We start from the raw sequence: 18,950 nt of genomic DNA on the forward strand, positions 1-18,950 counted from the left end.
AAGCTGGGTTCTTAGCGCGGTGTGCTAACCACTACACGGACCATTACAGTATGATACATATTTTAATGATGAAACATAATGGCATAGATTTACCCAGGAAAGCTTCAACGACTCCCAAGTCATTTTCAGGAGGACCCCGCTATATATACACACATACACTGGAATGTTTGCTCAATTTCATTTCATGAGTGTTTGGCTTCATGTGTGAAAAAACCCAGAACGACAGGAGAGAAAATGATCTCTCACACAATCAAGCTGACACTATCCGTCCTAATTACAACCCTGATGACAATTTGTTAATAGGTTTTTCGATTGTTGCTTTTGTGTGCGTGTTATCGACTTGTATTATATACATAATTAACAGTTACACAACGCCCACTTGGTAAAATTATCGTTTTGCAGGCCGTTGCAATGCACTGACGGAGATGCTTTACAACATCTTTGGGAGCTGGTGGCGGCGTGGTTGTTAGAGCCATCACATTACAATCCCCGTCTACCTTAGTTCGATGCGGGACCTCGGCTAACATCCGTGGCGAGTGATATGTGAAGCGGTCAAACCCGCACTCCGCCAAGCGTGGTGAAGTATGTTCAAATAAATCCCATGACACCCAACACGGCCATGAACTTCGTGGCGAATTTACAGAGGGCTGGTTCTAGAAATATATTTTAAATGTCAGCAATGTACGACCGCCTCTCCTGCCTTCACCAACCCTCACTAACCGAGCCCCATGACCGACAGTGACGTGAGGAGGCCCATTATCCAGGGGTGGATTGAGAAGAGGGCCCCTGAATTATGGCCAAGTATCATACGGAGGTATGGGCTTTCACGAAGTTGTTTCTCGTTGCAAAGGCGTGCGCGCGGCACGTTCGAGTTTGGAGGCGAGCAGACTTCCTATGAAAGAAGTGAATAGCTCAGTGGGCTTCACCTGGTTGAATAAAAATAGTTTAGTTTGAGTCTTTGTGTGATTTGCTTACTTTTCTTATGGTATGCTCTCCTACATATGTACAGTATGTATGTTGAATTTCTTTCGCACCGTACGTAGCCAACGGTGCTCACTGTGTTTTTGTATTGTTTGTTCTTGTAACGTTCTGATCCGCCCCTACTGGACGCCTGTGGAAAAGAGCTTTGTAGTTCATCGGATTCCTCCAAGTATAAATATTCTGATTCTGCTGTTAATGGAGCTGCGAGATAGCCTGCAGGACACGGGAGCACAGCAGAGGACTATTGACCCAATATGAGGGTCCTTCTTGATTTTAAGCTTTCGTGACTGCAGGAGTCCATACTCTTTGGTTCTATCGGTAAAGTCACATAGTTAGAAATAAAATAAAAAAATCACGACGTTTCGATTGCAACACAAGCAATCTTCATCAGATGTGACAACCACAGCAATAAAAAAATGCTGGTGGAGTTTCTGCGGGTAAGTACCCTGGTTTCGGTTACCAAACACGGATTAAATAATGGGATTGGTCACGCATCACAATGCAGAAACCTCATGAAGAGAGGCTTAAGAGTTGGTGAGGTTTTCCTGAATTAAGGTTCATTATAATTTGTTCATGTTAATCGCCACATATTCAACTGTCTCGTAATACTGGAACAAGATATTGATAAATTGTACTGCAGAAGGATGACGATCGTCCTCTAGGATGCCATTAATATTCTCTCCGGATTCTTCCCAGATTTCAAACAATCAAATGGAATTGGCTAATTATCCCAATAAAGGGGGATGCTTATTACGTTTTTGTTTTTAAACATTGCAAAATACTCCGAAATGGAACTGGCTAAATATCTCAATGCAGCATCATCCTGAAAACGTCATACTACTCACTGAATGAATTCCTGGAATATATTTTTAAACATAAATTTGACTTGGGTATGTATAGATATTTGCCATGTCAATGCACATGCTTGCGTTGCTTTCTTTACACAACACTTCAAAGATCAATGTTATTACAGCTGTGATGTACGTGGATCATACATAATTAAAAGCAAACCGTACAGTAACACGAAACATTGCAAACAGATTAGGCCAATATTGCAGAATACCATCTAGACCATTACGATCACTTAAAACACAACTCGGCGACATATTGCCTAAATATATAAGATGCCACGAAACGTGTAGATGCCAGATATGCATATCTGTGCAGGAACGTCAGTGAAACAAATTAAAGGGAATGTAAAAATATTTTCTGATTCAATACTTATATGTAAAAACCAACACATCAGCAGATTGCGTTTTTTTTCTTCTCTTGGTGCCGCTATTTTATTCGCTGAAGCAGCAGTTGTGAGCTTAAAGAGAGCCCCACGGCGTTAAAGGTGGGTGGGATCTTGCCTCTACCGTCCAGAAATAGTCTGCGGTGACTGTGATAAACTGTCACTGGCTGGTTTCAAGACTGCCGAGAGGACGCAATTGTTTTAACGTCTGAGATTAAAACACATGGCACGAGCGGTAATGTTCTCCGTGATTAAACATCTCGGTACACCCCCCGTAACGGTGCTAGATTGTTACATCGACGCAGCTGTCATACACTCTTGAATATTGTTTTACTGATTCATATGGCTCCAAGGTAGCTCTTAGCCATATAACAACACGAGGCTGTCCAGTGATCATGTTTTGCCCAAGAGACTCAACTTGAAACAGTTTTTTCTTACGTTGAAACCATTGCTCGTGGGAAAGAGTGATCTCAAAGGCCCAAAGGTCGAGAGATCAAACCATATTATGTGGGGAAACAAAAACATACATTGAAGTTGATGGTGTATACGTATAAAATATTTGCAATTGCAGAAATGTACAAAACCATGTAAACCATTTTACTCTATTAGCACTCGTAACTAATCATCACACGCGTGGGTTGTGCGTTCTATCGCACGATTTAAATAAAATAAAACGTGTAATCTATGAGTATGATATCGATCTCGGTTTCCTTATCACATTTCTAGAATAATTTTTCACATTTCGATATTTCTTAAGATTTCCCTTCAACGTGATACATTGGGTATTGATAGGTTCTGACCTGATCATAACTGTTATCAGTATTTTCAATTTTTTATTCGCATTCCTTTTCACATTTAATTGTGACGTACATTTCCTAATGTTAAATGAGCTATTTTGACATTTTACTTTTCAATATTAAACACTCCATAGATTCCCTGGCACGTGGACATTTTGCCATGTGACTTTTTACACGTGATTTTGTTTTGTATTATTACCTGCATTCATCCTAAGGATACTGTCCTAATACGCTCACATATGAAAGGTACACATTCATTCAAATTAAATCATATTCTACCTGAAAATTATTTTCAATACGCAGCCAAATCAGATTCTACGTAAATTATGCGTAATTGTTCACAAGTCGGTATATAACACTGACAATTCCCACTTTGATATGGTAAAATACAACATTCTATCAAACACAATTTTGATTTGTTGAAATAGTAGTGCCTGAAATTACGTATGTTCGTTCAGCTGTTGCTCTCCACACGATAGCACAGGCTATATACATTCAGGGCCACTTACTTTGCTCGACTGTTTTACAACTACCCATGCAAGATGCCAAAACACTCTACTGTTATTCACCGTGGTGACATCAGTCCTAGCTTGTAAATGTGTTACAAAGTGTCAATTCTAATCAAATTTAAAACGAATACAACGAATTCAATTACAGATATGTAACTGGCACAGATACACACGAGTGATGTTATGGATTTAGGAAGTTATATTATTTTCAACCATTAAGCTATTTTGACGGTTCCTCAAAATTCGAGTCTCTGAGCTGCATCCCCTGAAGCCTCCCGAGTTAACCTGTCCTTGCATAAACACTTAAGTGGATCCCGTGCAGAATGAGATAACGAAGCAAACTGTGCAGACTCACGTATCGGTGGCGCAATGCAGCCCCGTACGATTCGCTGGAGCAAGGAGACCGCGCACTGCCCCCAAATGGGATGAGCAATTGCGTGTCACCGAAATCCACATCGCCGGTGTCTTCACGTCGCATATCCCTCACTCGATTTCAAGGACCACACAGGCACCTCTGAGAGTGCAACTGGAAATAAAATGTGAACCCAAGGAGACTCGGATGTACCCGCGCCGATTTAGAAGAATCCATGCAGCTGACTGAATATACTTGTACGGGGACATCCGGACCGTCAACAGAATAGCGGCCAGTCCAGAGTGCACAAGAGAGATGCATTTACGGGGAAATACATATTGGCGATTGCTGTTGTGGTCTATGTGCACTAAACAAGGCGAGCTTGTGAATAATAGAAGAGGGTGAGCACTCAGCCATTCTGGGCAGCGGCTGATGATGCCTGTACAAAAAGGAGCCACGAACTCTGAACGTGCTTCATTGCACAAGTTCTGCGATCCAGATGTGTTTTGTTCGATGACAAGACGGTGAGAACAACTACAGCCTTGCCATACCGAAGTGGGATTTTTAATGCCAAGTCATATATAGCATTTTAGGACTACACAAACCTCCAAACCTTAGCTTGTACTGTCCATTCTTCTGAACACCTTGTAAAAAGTATGCTTTATATTTTGTCAGTAAAAAATGTTCAATGAAAGGATGGTCAGAACAGCTGTGGTGCAGCCTTGCAGTCTGTAATGGGATTTAAAATTACAAGTGTGCAAACATGCACAGTATAGCATTGTATACATATACATACCTCCCACCCAACTCCCATACCTTGAACTTCACCATTTTCCTTAATATCTTGGGTGAATACATGACTTACGGACATAGACCAGTATAAAATACATTGACATATTTATTTTAACTTTTAATATACAGAAATGCCAATCAATAACATCAGTTTAAATCCATTCCAGAGAAACATAATCATTTAACAACACATCTTGTGCTGTGTTTACTCAATCATTAAACACCAATAATAAATAGCGAATGCTTGCAATGAAACAGATGTCTACATGTCAATTGGTTAACAGCAACAAAGCGAAGGATAAAAACCCCCCAAAATTTATGGGAGTAGTTATAAGACAGCACAAGGGTTGTTTTGCCCATGTTGTTATTCATGCACAATTTATGTTAATCAATTGCGATTGTTTTTAGATTGTATAAAAAAACAAATTTGTAGAGGTTGTTTGTATTTACATTTCAGCAGCTACAAATGAAGATTTATATGTTTTATTCGCACAGAAGGTGGATGATTGAACTGTGTGTCAGGTCCAAGATTACCTGTTACAGGATTGTCAATACATTGCATTTCAGAGTACAATACCTTCCAACTAATGTTTAAACATACACATGTACAGTATCTAAGTTTGTACACGTGAATTTTTAAACATTATAGAATTTTGTTCTGTATTGCCATTCTACAAATTATACAAAAATAATTTTAAAATTACACATTTTCTTACGTAAGATAATTTCACAAAAGCGAAAAGGCTGCAACTTTGAATAATACGTTTATGCTGTAAATAATAAAAATGACGTAGATAGTAATTTATTCAGCGATTAGTTTTCATAGACACAACCCCATATTTTGCTGGCAATACTGTACTATCGTACACATGTTTCTGGGGGCGCAAAGGGAAGTCTCTCTATATATAAGTGTAATAATATAAATGTGGTAGCCAGACATTAAACTTCACCGCGTTCAACTTTCATCTTCCACATCCTCGTCCACGGCATCTGCCTCACCCTCACCGGGCTTGGGAGCGCAGGCCAAGTGTCTGATGGGACGGCCGAGGGCATGGTGTACACGTTCGATCGTCTGCGCATTCACAAAGTACTGCAGGCTCACGCCCGTGCATTTCTTAGACAGCGCTTCCATGAGACGGTACGCCTGCGTCAACAAGCAGAAGAAAACACACACAAGATTACATACGGGCACACCGAGGCCGCAGAAAATGTTTGAGGCAAGGCCTTTTGTTGTTGTTAGTCTGTTACGCATACGTAAATGCGTTTCATTAATCGTAGGCGATGATAGGTATGATTGATGCACGAATTGAACCACTGTAAAAATGCATGACATTTTTATGAAGCCAAGTGATCGTTGTACGTTTCACTGCACATGAAGTAAATGTTGTGACATAATTATTCAGTTTCATATTCATGATATATGAACGTGGACACATTATAAAGCGATTTTGTTGACGTACCATTTATTTAACCGGGAGATGAAATAAACCCATTGTTGTGCATGAAATAGTATTGCCTCTTTTTGCATAGCGACCTGGGTTACAATGCATCTGTTACATACTTAATGATTTTTATAACTCCAATACAACATTAAAATGAGCACAAAACAAATCCTAACCATCTAATAATTTAGGCAGTAGAAAAAAAATCAAATTGCACCAGACAGGATGAAATAGACAATCTAATGACAAAATTCACATATGTGCCTACAATAGCTTCAACATAAAATGACCCAGTCCTTGGCTTTTGAATACATTCAACAGAACAGAGGTGAGTGCTCTTATATATAAATAAAACAGTCATTATTCACTTCCCATTGTGCAGCGGCATACAATAATCCAAGGATAACATTTGCACAATTTTAATGAGAACGTCTTGAACTTCCATCTCGCTTTTTTTCCTTTTTTTTTACTATGACAGACTGACATGTCCCATCGTCATCTCAATATCACACGCTCTGTAACCGTGTGCGTGCGAGGCGTTCCGTTTACCGCTTGGTAATTCTCTTGGCGTGCGTAGTGCTCTATCATCATGCCGTACACATCACCCAAGCGCACGGCCCGATCCAAGTCGGGCTCCTCAACCAGCACCTCGCACAATTTAATGGCTTCCGGTGCGTCTTCCTGATACACACTGCAAAAAACGTCACACATTCACTTAAGCATACGGCCACGACGCCTCCATGTGAGCCGCAGACGTAAATCTTCTAAGCAATTAACGCTCAACACAATGTGGTGCAATGCTAAAATTTAAGTGTATACGTGCAGCGACGCATCTTGAATTGGAGTTTGCAAAGGTTTGTAAAAATCGAAGTGGAGGTATTTGGGGCGGTAGGTTGGAACATTGGTAACACTTGTGGCTCGCAGCGATAAGGGCCTGCGATCTATTGCTGACTCAGGTGCCTTTCTGCGTGGAGTTTGCATGTTCTCTTCTGCATGGATTTCCTCACAATGTAACTGGTGCTGAAGCATCCCAAAGCTGAACTATCACCTACACAATTACTCAATTGGTATTAGACAGAGCAGTGAAAACTTGGCAGGATCCTGCTGAAAAATAGTCTTCAGACTCAGTGAGGCTATCAGGATAAATAAGCCAAAGTAATCATTTGAAACTCTTGCTTAAATAAAAAAAAAACATTGACTTGCTTTTCTTAGTAGTTGATGACACACATTTTGTTAATATTGTGAAAAAAATACACTTTCCATATATTATAGTCTCAACAATTAGTCCATCCACTGGAAGTATAGGGGGAGTACATTTAAGAAAAAATGAATTTTGATCCTCACATATCCCCACTTAAACCTCTTGTCTCAAATGCTCTCCAGATCATCCTTAATTGTATCTTCCCATTAAAGTTACTCATCAAAAAAGCTCCTCAGACATTCACTCCTTTAAAATAAATGGTTTCTACTCTGGTTCTTTCGGTAAAGTCACGTAGGTAGAAAAAATAATAGATCACGTTTCGATCGCAACAACAAGCGACCGTCTTCAGGTGAGAGAATCTGACTGCTGTGGACGAGGCATTATATAGACCCGAGAGGGGGGGAGGAGGGGGGCTTGCCGCATCGGGCGAGAGGGTGGGGCCAGCGATTGTGAGAGATGGCATGTAGGGCATGTGAGAATGAGAGTGCACTCCAAAGGACATGTGAGCACTGCTCACTGCAAATTAATCTCTGATGAATCTCTGGAACATGAATTGATAAACTGAAGTGTGACATAGTGTGACATTCTGTCTACCATCGAGTGTGTTATACCAGAAAGTATGGGTCTACCCACAATTTGATACCACATATCAAAAGGAGATATTCAGGCTTATTTCAATTCTCTCACACAGTCAGACACACACACACACACACGGGAAATGCGGTGAGACAGCCTCCCATGCCCCGGCGACATCAGTTGCAGATAAATGGGGGTGCCTTAAATCATGAACGTGTTTTTTGAGCAGGAATCACTGCGATAAAGATGTGATGTCCATATTGTGTCACGTGTCACATATGATGTGTTACACGGCAGGGACAGCACCCCCGCAAGCACCCATGATTCATCGTGTATCTATAAGAGATTAGGCGAGTGGGTCCATGTGCCGGCGTTATGTTGGCAAGGAAATTAGTCTGTCCTTTTTTTAATGATAAATGACATGTATTGAAGGGACCTTTGATTATTTTCAACATGTTTGCGTATATATTTGTTTTAAAAGGAAAACTGGAAGGCAATGCATTACTCGATGTGAATAATTTTTTTCAGAGTTTTAGAAACGTTTTAAATGAGTTTTTTTTTACTGCAGAATGTGACCAACGCACATTCTGTACTCCCACTTCATGTCATCATCTTTACATTCGTACGATGGCAGAAAGCAGCTGTGCACATCATGCCTGGTGCATGATCAGAGCTTTCAAGATACACGCTTATTTATGCACAAGTATAGATACCATTCAGAGGATTTAATGCCTGGAGGACCTGAGTAGCTTGATAAGTATATTTTGTAAGCATACACATTCATTACCCTTTTGTAATGTTCCAAAAAGCAATCGGCAACTTATTTGTTCAAATAACAAACTGTAGGGCACACAAATCTATTCACTCTGGTTCACCCCATTCACTATCGCTCATCTCATTCACTATGGTTCATCCCTTTCACTCTGGTTCCACCTACTCCCACTTTCCTTACTCTCCCCGCTCTTTTGTACTCTTCCACAAGCTCTCCCCTCCTCCTCCACCCCATGCCACTTATCTATAACGGTTTTAAATCCAGTGACCTTCGAGTAACTACCAAAGTGCTGATATGGCTATCTAAAACTCTCTCTACAGTATACATTTTTGAAAAAGCGGTGTCAGAGCAAGCATAATTGTACATACCGTCGTGCGTGAACAAACTTTTTCACCAAGTTAATTTTGCTCTGAATGAGGGACAGCTTCTCTTGTTGCTCTTCACTGCTGCGTACCTTGGCTTTACTCATGCACTTGTATCCTTCAGTCAGAGCTCCTAGGGCCTTTTCATAATTCTGATACTCATCAATTTCCACCTGTACATACACAGATGTATAAACGAAAAAGGTTTGTTCGTGCTCGTGCCCAGTAAAGGATATTTTATGCATGCCGAAATACATTATGACCAAGTCATCTGGAATTACACCCAGCCTTGTCAGACCTTTGAAGCTAACGATGGTTGAGTCTGGATAGTGTTTGGATGCGTGATCACCACGTACAACAGGGGCTATGTGGTGGGCAGCAATGGGTGGTGAGGCAACATATATTGTTATACTGTGCTTGTATGTTCCCACGTCTCTTGATTTACACTTCCATTGACCCGCAATGACCGGTGTGAAAAAGCATGCTTAAAAAAAACTCCACGACCCACACAGCATGGGAAGGCGTTCATCCAGCTGTTGATTGAAAAAGGGCTGTAATTGCGTAAGCATACGAAATACATTTTAATAAGGGCTCGCTAAATATTAATTTAAACAAATAAGGGGTAATATCAAACCAAATGCCCGTCACATTCATTGGGCTTAACATGGATGAGCACTTACACAAAGGTAATTTAAAACCAATTTGACAACATACGTATAATTTCCATGCGGCTAAACCCCAAAAGCATTCGCTCCATGTCTTCAAGAAAATTCAATAACACCGGATTAGTTCCCAGTGAGTCAGATGTTCTAAACTTCAACTTTTTTATGTGCATATGTGGGTGTGCATGTCTACCCCTTTTCATGGTATGAATATCTAAAAAAAAACACATTGTACCTGTGCACAAGCATCATAAAATCCAGCCAGTAGGTCCAAGGCTCTTCCTTTTGTGTAAAAACTGATAATATTTTTCATAATCTCAGGATCCTTCTGCCAGTCTAGGGACTGTAAGTAGTTTGCTGCCATTATGTATATTTCCTTCTGCTTAGAAACACCTGCGAAGAAGATTATTTTTTCTGTGTCCCCAGATTTCAGCAAGGCCCTCATCGCCTGCAGAAACAGCAGAATGTAAAAACAATTTACACAACATCCGTACTAGCCACAATAATAGTATGAAAATTCCATTATAGTCAGAGGTAAACGGTTAACAAAACTGGACTTGCAATCCAGAGATTGCCAGTTCAATCGGCTCTTTCCATACATTGTTTGAAACAATGGACACGTTTTTTTAAATTTTATTCCATCATCGATGTCTACCCAGCAGTATAAGTGGGCACACCAGTCGATCGGTATGCTGTGCGTGGTGAGGTAAAGTGCGCTGTACTCCCATCTCTGCCAAGAGATCGGACCAGCGTGAGAAGAGTAGGCCAATAACCCTCTCAGAGGGAATCTCTAGAACTCCATCGAGTGGAAGTTCTACTGCCAGTTTTGGAATGCGAATGAAATTGCAGAGCTGAACTTTCACATTTTATACGTAAAAACTTTTAATAAAGTCACAATGCACTTGCAACGTAGACATGGTCAAACAAAGTAGTTTGATATGAGCAAGGGATTTCTGTGATGAGACTACCGTTTCTTGACAGTGAAAGTGGTAAACATTTGGTAATATTTGAAGCTTGCCCTTAAAGCTTTTCAGTGTAAAATGTTAAGTCAATAAAAACAAGTAAATTGTTTCATATTGTGGAGAGCTCAGCACAACCACAATGTAAGCACTCTGTCTATCGTCGAGTGGCTCGTAGTCAGACTTGCCTTGATCTTGTTGCCGGCTTGTGTGTATTTCTTAGTTGCCAGATGGTAATTGCCCTGCCGCATGCAGCAGTCAGCAATGCTTTCCAGAATTTCACGCCGGAAATCATCCTGGTATTGTTTGGAGTCTTTGGGAAGAGTCATCTTCTCTGCAAGTTCCTCAGTAATCATCAAGTCGTGTTGTAGACACAACTTCAGTGCCTCGTGGAACTGAGAATAAAAGACACCCTCAATATAAGGCTCATATTTAATATCTCACAGCTTAGAAATGTCACACATTTTCAGCATAATTAGCAGTCTACCCTGATTGTTTTTTTCAATATAACTAGCACTCCCTGTGCATTAGTGTGGGGTACACGGCTGGGTTGGAGAGGTGAGAGGTGGGTGGAGGGGGAGGTGCGATATCAGCGCAACGGACGAACATGGCTCAACGCTGCGGGATGTGGGCAACTTCATCACACGGATGTGTGTGATGCTGTTACCACCACGTGCACTTGCCCGCCCGCCCGCCCGCCCACGTGCCAGCAAAACTTTTTTAGAAATGTGTATAATATCGTGTGATTATGCTTTGCACATGACCAGCCTATTTGTTAATTCACTTCCATTCAGTCAGTGATTGTTGAGCATACTTCACCATGCTGGTCAACTGCAGGTTACAGGTGAGGGCAGTACTGAACAAATACATATTTTGCTGCACTGCCCTCTACTGCTTACAACACCCGTTTTAATTAATGTGGTCACCTATCAAAGTTTTATCGAGGCTTAATCCTGTGTATCTTCTGATGTCTGACAGGATCGGTGGCATATTTTGAGACAAACCTTCATATCGCTGCCTACATTTATAGTGTTTTATGCTTTATCGAAGCAAAAAATGTAAGGTGGCAACAAAAGAACCCTACTTTTAAAATTGCAGTTAAAACATTTTCCAAAGCTTTTATTCCTATGAATGTCGTCAAATGGCAAGTTTCACAGTGGCTCAACATACGTAACAATAGAGGGTGTTTCAAAAAGATGGACCCGATTTGAAATCGCTATATCTCTGCAACCAAGAACCGCCCATGAATGAAACTCTTACCACTTGAAAGGGCGGGGCATAGAGCGCACAAACAGGCCCTAGCCTCAGTAATTCGCAAGACACACTGCCTCAACGTTGGATAGGTCGCACGGGACCCCAAGACTTGGCGCTACACTCTTGGCCCCCAAGATCCCCAGACATCACCACACCCTGCGACTTTTTATCGCGGGGATACGTCAAAGACCCGTGGTGTTTTTGTGCCACCATTAGCGACTAATCTGGATGACCTCAAAAACAGAATCACGGGAGCGGTGACTTCAGTGGAAGAAGACACTTTGAGAGGCATTTGGGACGAATTCAACTATCGTCTCGATGTTGTCCGTACAGCAGGTGGAGGGCACATAGAGCATTTATAAAATGGTTAGTAAAACTTGATAACTCAATAAACCGTTTGTAACTTTTTGTGTAATTGTAACGTGTTGCCATCATGAAAAATACCGCTTTGAAATTGGGTCCATCTTTTTAAACACCCTGTACTATGGGATTTTCTATACCTATTGGGGCATCAAAAGATACCCTCTTCTTCCCCCATGTCCATATGAAGGGCACCCAAGGAATTGGTGGAGGTGAAGATAAAAAAAATTATCTCAATTTGTTCACCATTTTTTTTTTATTATGAAACAAAGTCAATAACATTTGTTGAGCGGGGCATACAGCCACAGTTACTAAAATTATTATCTACAGTAACAAATAATTAAACATATGTACAGTGAGGGAAAAAAGTATTTGATCCCCTGCTGATTTTGTACGTTTGCCCACTGACAAAGAAATGATCAGTCTATAATTTTAATAGTAGGTTTATTTGAACAGTGAGAGACAGAATAACAACAAAATAATCCAGAAAAACGCATGTAAAAAATGTGATAGATTGATTTGCATTTTAATGAGGGAAATAAGTATTTGACCCCTCTGCAAAACATGACTTAGTACTTGGTGGCAAAACCCTTGTTGGCAATCACAGAGGTCAGACGTTTCTTGTAGTTGGCCACCAGGTTTGCACACATCTCAGGAGGGATTTTGTCCCACTCCTCTTTGCAGATCTTCTCCAAGTCATTAAGGTTTCAAGGCTGACGTTTGGCAACTCGAACCTTCAGCTCCCTCCACAGATTTTCTATGGGATTAAGGTCTGGAGACTGGCTAGGCCACTCCAGGACCTTAATGTGCTTCTTCTTGAGCCACTTCTTTGTTGCCTTGGCCATGTGTTTTTGGTCATTGTCATGCTGGAATATCCATCCACGACCCATTTTCAATGCCCTGGCTGAGGGAAGGAGGTTCTCACCCAAGATTTGACGGTACATGTCCCCGTCCATCGTTCCTTTGATGCGGTGAAGTTGTCCTGTCCCCTTAGCAGAAAAACACCCCCAAAGCATAATGTTTCCACCTCCATGTTTGATGGTGGGGATGGTGTTCTTGGGGTCATAGGCAGCATTCCTCCTCCAAACACGGCGAGTTGAGTTGATGCCAAAGAGCTCCATTTTGGTCTCATCTGACCACAACACTTTCACCCAGTTGTCCTCTGAATCATTCAGATGTTCATTGGCAAACTTCAGACGGGCACGTATATGTGCTTTCTTAAGCAGGGGGACCTTGCGGGCGCTGCAGGATTTCAGTCCTTCACGGCATAGTGTGTTACCAATTGTTGTCTTGGTGACTATGGTCCCAGCTGCCTTGAGATCATTCACAAGATCCTCCCGTGTAGTTCTGGGCTGATTCCTCACCGTTCTCATGATCATTGCAACTCCACGAGGTGAGATCTTGCATGGAGCCCCAGGCCGAGGGAGATTGACAGTTCTTTTGTGTTTCTTCCATTTGCGAATAATCGCACCAACTGTTATCACCTTCTCACCAAGCTGCTTGGCAATGGTCTTGTAGCCCATTCCAGCCTTGTGTAGGTCTACAATCTTGTCCCTAACATCCTTGGAGAGCTCTTTGGTCTTGGCCATGATGGAGAGTTTGGAATCTGATTGATTGATTGCTTGTGGACAGGTGTCTTTTATACAGGTAATAAGCTGAGATTAGGAGCACTCCCTTTAAGAGTGTGCTCCTAATCTCAGCTTGTTACCTGTATAAAAGGCACCTGGGAGCCAGACATCTTTCTGATTGAGAGGGGATCAAATGCTTATTTCCCTCACTAAAATGCAAATCAATTTATAACATTTTTGACATGCGTTTTTCTGGATTTTGTTGTTGTTATTCTTCTCTCACTGTTCAAATAAACCTACCATTAAATTATAAACTGATCATTTATTTGTCAGCGGGCAAACGTACAAAATCAGAAGGGGATCAAATACTTTTTTCCCTCACTGTAATAGCACACAGCATCAACAAACACATTGAAACATATGGAAAAATTCATACTTTTCCCAATGAAATCGCTCCAATCCTTTCAGAACATTTTAAATACATTGTTTAATTACACACCTTTATTCTTGTCCCCAGCACATACGCACACACACAAGCAGCGGGTGTCACACACAGCAGATGTCACTCACAGCAGGTATCAAACCCACAGCAATCGTTCAGCTTCCTGTGTGTGTGTGCAGAGTTGCCAGCGATCCTGGTGGCTGTTCTGGAGGCGCAGCCAAGTTGGGTAATTGATCAGCACAGACACGTCCATCGACACACGCTGGTGGTGGACATTGTGAGATGTTCGGCCGTTGCCGCTTTTGCGGGGGAATGTCTGGGTGGTATACTCGATCACCCTCAAGTGTGCACACATTTGAATAAGTTCAGAATAAAGATTCTGATTTGTAAATGCGGAGTGCACCACCGTGGGATGTAATCCGGTTGGGCTTTATCGCGATCACCTCGCTGGGATATGGGGTAACAATCCAAAGCAACCACCAGCATTCATAATAACAAGACTGTTTTCCAATACCTGCAAAGCTGATGTTTTTTTTTATATAGTCAGGTTGTTAAATATCTGGACAGGGACACATTTTCACCACTAGACAGTACCGTACCTTTCCAAATAATTAGCGTGTGTGTTTTTAACTTGCCTTTATAATACAATTGCTAATTATACCCGATTGTGTAAGTTGTGTCAATTACATAATCGTTATTATTTTGATAAAGATACAGAAACATGTGGGTTTACAATAAGGGGAAAGGAGAATGATATTTTGTTCACATTTGAACAAAAATCCATAAAAAAACATAAATCATCTAAGTACTCATATTGCCCAAATGACATTGAAGCCACTGTAACCCAATAATGAAAATTGCGAATGTAAAGGTATGAAATATATAATGTACAAATGATGAAACCTACACGCAGGCTTTTACCTTGTGGCTCATAGTTTTAATAACCCTGGATTATTAATTATCTGCTCCATGGTCATGCTGAGGATAGCAAAATGAAAACAGCAAAGCAGCAAAATTCATAAACACTATGTGAAGAACACATCTCAAGTGGCATGTATTAAAATAAAATGCAGTACCTTCTTGGCTGCCACTAAAAGTTCAACAGCCTTGCTGTAATGCTGGTGTTGGATAAAGAAGTCGGAGCATCGGGCAAGCAGAGCTGGATCAGACTTCTCATCCAACTCCTCTGCAACCAGCTGCAAAGCACCAAACTGTTGCGTGGCAAATGCCAGCTCCAGTGCCTTTGAGAAGTGACCAGCCTGCAGAAAAGTGAGATTTACTTTCACCATTCCATTAAATAAACACAACATATAGCTTTGTCCCAGTCACTGGGGTAATCAATTAAACTCACTATCTTAAAAATTGCTTCAGTGAAGTTCATAAACATTCAACAATAATGATAGGTTTGAAAATTACAATATAAAGCCATTTGTCAATCAACTTCTGGATGACGGCCTCTCCACACTGTGTTCATCATGGGAAGTTGGTTTGACCATACTTCACCACTCTGGTCAGTACGGTTTGTGAAAGGGGAGGCCCAAGACCAGATCAGATATTGCTTGCCACTGTTGTTAGCCATGGCCAGGATTTGGACCAGGTAACCAGGTTCATAACACTGCAGCACCACTCTGCAAAAGGTTTTCCTTGAATCTGCTAAATTATTTAGCATGACAGGCCTAAGACAAAGGCATAATGGGCAAAATGCAGGCTGGGAGATACAGCATGGAATCATATCCATTTCCCATGACAATGACTACCCTCATGTTGGCCAAAAAATATGGCAGTATTTTTCAGATCATATCTAACTAATGGCTACAGATAATCAGTTATGGTAAGAATGTTAAGATACAGAAATATAACTCATTGTTTAATTTAAAATGCAGGTTATTAATCTGCTAGGGTGTAAGTTATGTTCATACATTCTTAGCTTGCTGACATCACCACCTATGTTTCTGAGCATCAGCAATACCATGGGCTTTATTGGAACTTTAATGTTACCCTCAGGGTCTAACGTTTACGAGCCGAGCCCGGCATTGGGTCTGTTTGTTATTGCTCAATAAACAGTACAGTAGACTCTCATATCACCCGCATCTGTCGAGAAAAAAATCATTGCAAGGATAACCACATTTTGCAGACACAAAAAAATAACAATCAGGACCAACATTAGAAACTAATGGCAAATGCATGATGGATGAACGCGATGCAAACAAAAGTTAATGTTACATGACACACAAAAGAACAAGCCTAGCAGGGATCAAGGGATTTCAAAGCCATTTGCGCACAGTTGTAATAAAACGGCATTAAAGGCCAAATACCATTTACAGCCAGAATCATGGCTATATGTATTTGTATGGTGGAGAGGTGATGCTCATAGCTGTTTTAGCAGTTTAACCCTTGCTTGGGTTCATCGGCCCAATAAAGTGTGCATAGTGAGTTTACCTTGATGCCACAAAGTGAACATGCACGAAGCATCCGAAAAATCTCCCACCCCAGAAATGTAACTGTCAGTAATTCGATTAGTCTACCAGTCACATTATTTGCATACATAATAAACAACAGATTGTCATGCACATTATTTGACGCACACATCATGAGCATAAGAATCGATTTTAATTACAACTTCATTACATGCCTGACATGCATGGCTTCTCGAAGCCAGCCCAACCTGAACTGTGTGGGCCCTGTTATTGCCTAGCTACCCAACAGGAAGCAAAACTGGAACAAAATACATCTAAACTCAACAGTTAAAGTTCACATTAATGAACCAGCAGAGGCTCGGGGAGGGGTGCCGAAATGAATTGTTGTGGTGCAGGCAAAGGAGATTATGTGAGTATTAGAGACTTGGGTAGGATTCTGTGCACCTATGAACAATCACATAAGCATGAATACAAACTGCATCTACAGTGTTAAGTCTGATCAGAGCCAATGCAGAAAACATGAAATGATGGCCATGGTAGAGATGGAGCAATGAGATCAACTCATGTGCAGTAACAAGATGGTGTGTGGCATTCAGCCAAGGGATCGTGTGGGACGATGACGGTTTGAGAAGGCCTTCATCTAGCAGTGGATGATCTTGGTTGATTAAGATGATCACATGTACGAATGACTAAACATGGTTGAAGCATATTCTTAGTTTTTTCGGTAATTTTGTTATTTTGTTGTTTCTCTTCAACGTGACTTTACCGAAAAAACTAAGAATATGAATTACTGCAGTCACGAAAGCTTTAAATCAAAATTTAAATGGTTGAAGCAGTCTATTCTATGATATTCTCCAAGTATGGCTTCGTACATGTAACTTTTTAATTGTCTCACGAAAGCTAAAGCTTTATTCGGCATATTTTCCATTAAGTCTGGGTGCAAGGATTGAATTATTGGATTTCCACAGCCTCCTGGTAACTTTAGAAGCACATGACCAAAATATCATTCATTTTAAATTAGGTTTTGGGTTGTGAGTCTGACACACAATGGCATATGCTTGAGAATGCTGTCACAGCAGAACGTATGTTCAGCCTGCAACATATATGGGGGAAACATAGTTCTTGCTAAAATTGTCAAAGATGTGCAAAAATAGTGTTACATAATTGTCAAACATTGCAAAGGTATGATACAGATATGTCTCAGGTCGCATCTGTACAATGGTAGTCAGATTTGAAAGCATAAAACTGATTTTTATATTGCTGAAACGACAAAGATACGGTATAGCATGTTTGTTTTATAAATGGACATATGTAAAGGTGAGCTTATTTTAATGACCACCTTATGGTAAAGCATCACAGCACGGTCCATTTGATTGCCGTTTTCCTCGTAATACTGCGCAGTATCCATCATGTCCTCAGGAGTGCTGAGCAATGCCAGATTCATCAACTGGTCATCCAGTTTGTGTTCCTGCAAAGACAAATAATGAAAATGGTCCTTGTCTTAACGAAATCTGCATAACACCTAACACAATTATCAGCCTTACAGTATCTGTATTTCTTCATGGAAGGATTTGCATTGGAAAGGTACGATGGTGTAAATCTCTTATGTCAATGACACATATAGTACCTTACAAAGACGAATTGCATTGTTGAAAGCTTGGGCTCTTGTATAAAAATTAATGGCTTGTTTAAAGTCATCCTGGGCCTCGTACTGTCGAGCCAAGTGGTAAGACGCAGCTTTGTTTCCGGTCTCACTTGCAATTTCGCTTGCCTGAATATACACACAAAAGTTGCACTTTACATCAACACTTAACATTTAGAAATTGCCGAATAGGACAATTACAATCGTAAGGATAATAAAAAATGATTCAATTTATGTAGTATCATTGATGCATCCCAAAACGCGGAACATCACAAACCACTAACCATCAAAACTGCTGCGAGAACACCGCACAGAAACAAAACGAACGCAATCAAAGGTAGGGAGGTAAGCACGCTGATCAGGTGTAGTGGACAGTAAACACTTCAGCTCCTGACATCGGCGAAAGTCCACAGAATAATACAAAGAATAGTTTTATCGTAATAATGATGAACCATTGTGCATAGAAACACAAACATATGCATACAAAATGTGACTTAATTACATATATTACATATATGAACACTATGGGTAAAAGTGAAGCCTTGCAATTACTTGCCCACGCCACTGCTGGCGAAAGGGCCTCCACAATTTACCCCACTACATGCGACCTGCCGATCAAGTGACAGTG

General features: G+C 40.9%; 1 protein-coding gene across 2 annotated transcripts in view; it reads right to left on the reverse strand.

Moving 5' to 3' along the window:
- Positions 1-4,753: 4,753 nt before the first annotated feature.
- IFT140 (intraflagellar transport 140) overlaps positions 4,754-18,950 on the reverse strand; it is a 50,647-nt gene continuing 36,450 nt past the window's right edge. For both annotated transcript variants that reach the window (XM_032968253.1, XM_032968254.2), the window contains exons 23-30: positions 18,308-18,451; positions 18,020-18,148; positions 15,340-15,522; positions 10,828-11,034; positions 9,916-10,128; positions 9,025-9,191; positions 6,657-6,798; positions 4,754-5,809 (exon numbers count right to left, since the gene is read on the reverse strand). In XM_032968253.1, coding sequence (XP_032824144.1) covers positions 5,621-5,809; positions 6,657-6,798; positions 9,025-9,191; positions 9,916-10,128; positions 10,828-11,034; positions 15,340-15,522; positions 18,020-18,148; positions 18,308-18,451 — 1,374 coding nt within the window. In that variant the 3' untranslated portion in view covers positions 4,754-5,620. The remainder of the gene's footprint in view (positions 5,810-6,656; positions 6,799-9,024; positions 9,192-9,915; positions 10,129-10,827; positions 11,035-15,339; positions 15,523-18,019; positions 18,149-18,307; positions 18,452-18,950) is intronic.

Source organism: Petromyzon marinus, chromosome 39 (genome assembly GCF_048934315.1).
Source record: "Petromyzon marinus isolate PM22_M1 ecotype Great Lakes invasive population chromosome 39, UKy_Petmar_22M1.pri1.0, whole genome shotgun sequence".
Lineage (NCBI taxonomy): Eukaryota > Metazoa > Chordata > Hyperoartia > Petromyzontiformes > Petromyzontidae > Petromyzon > Petromyzon marinus.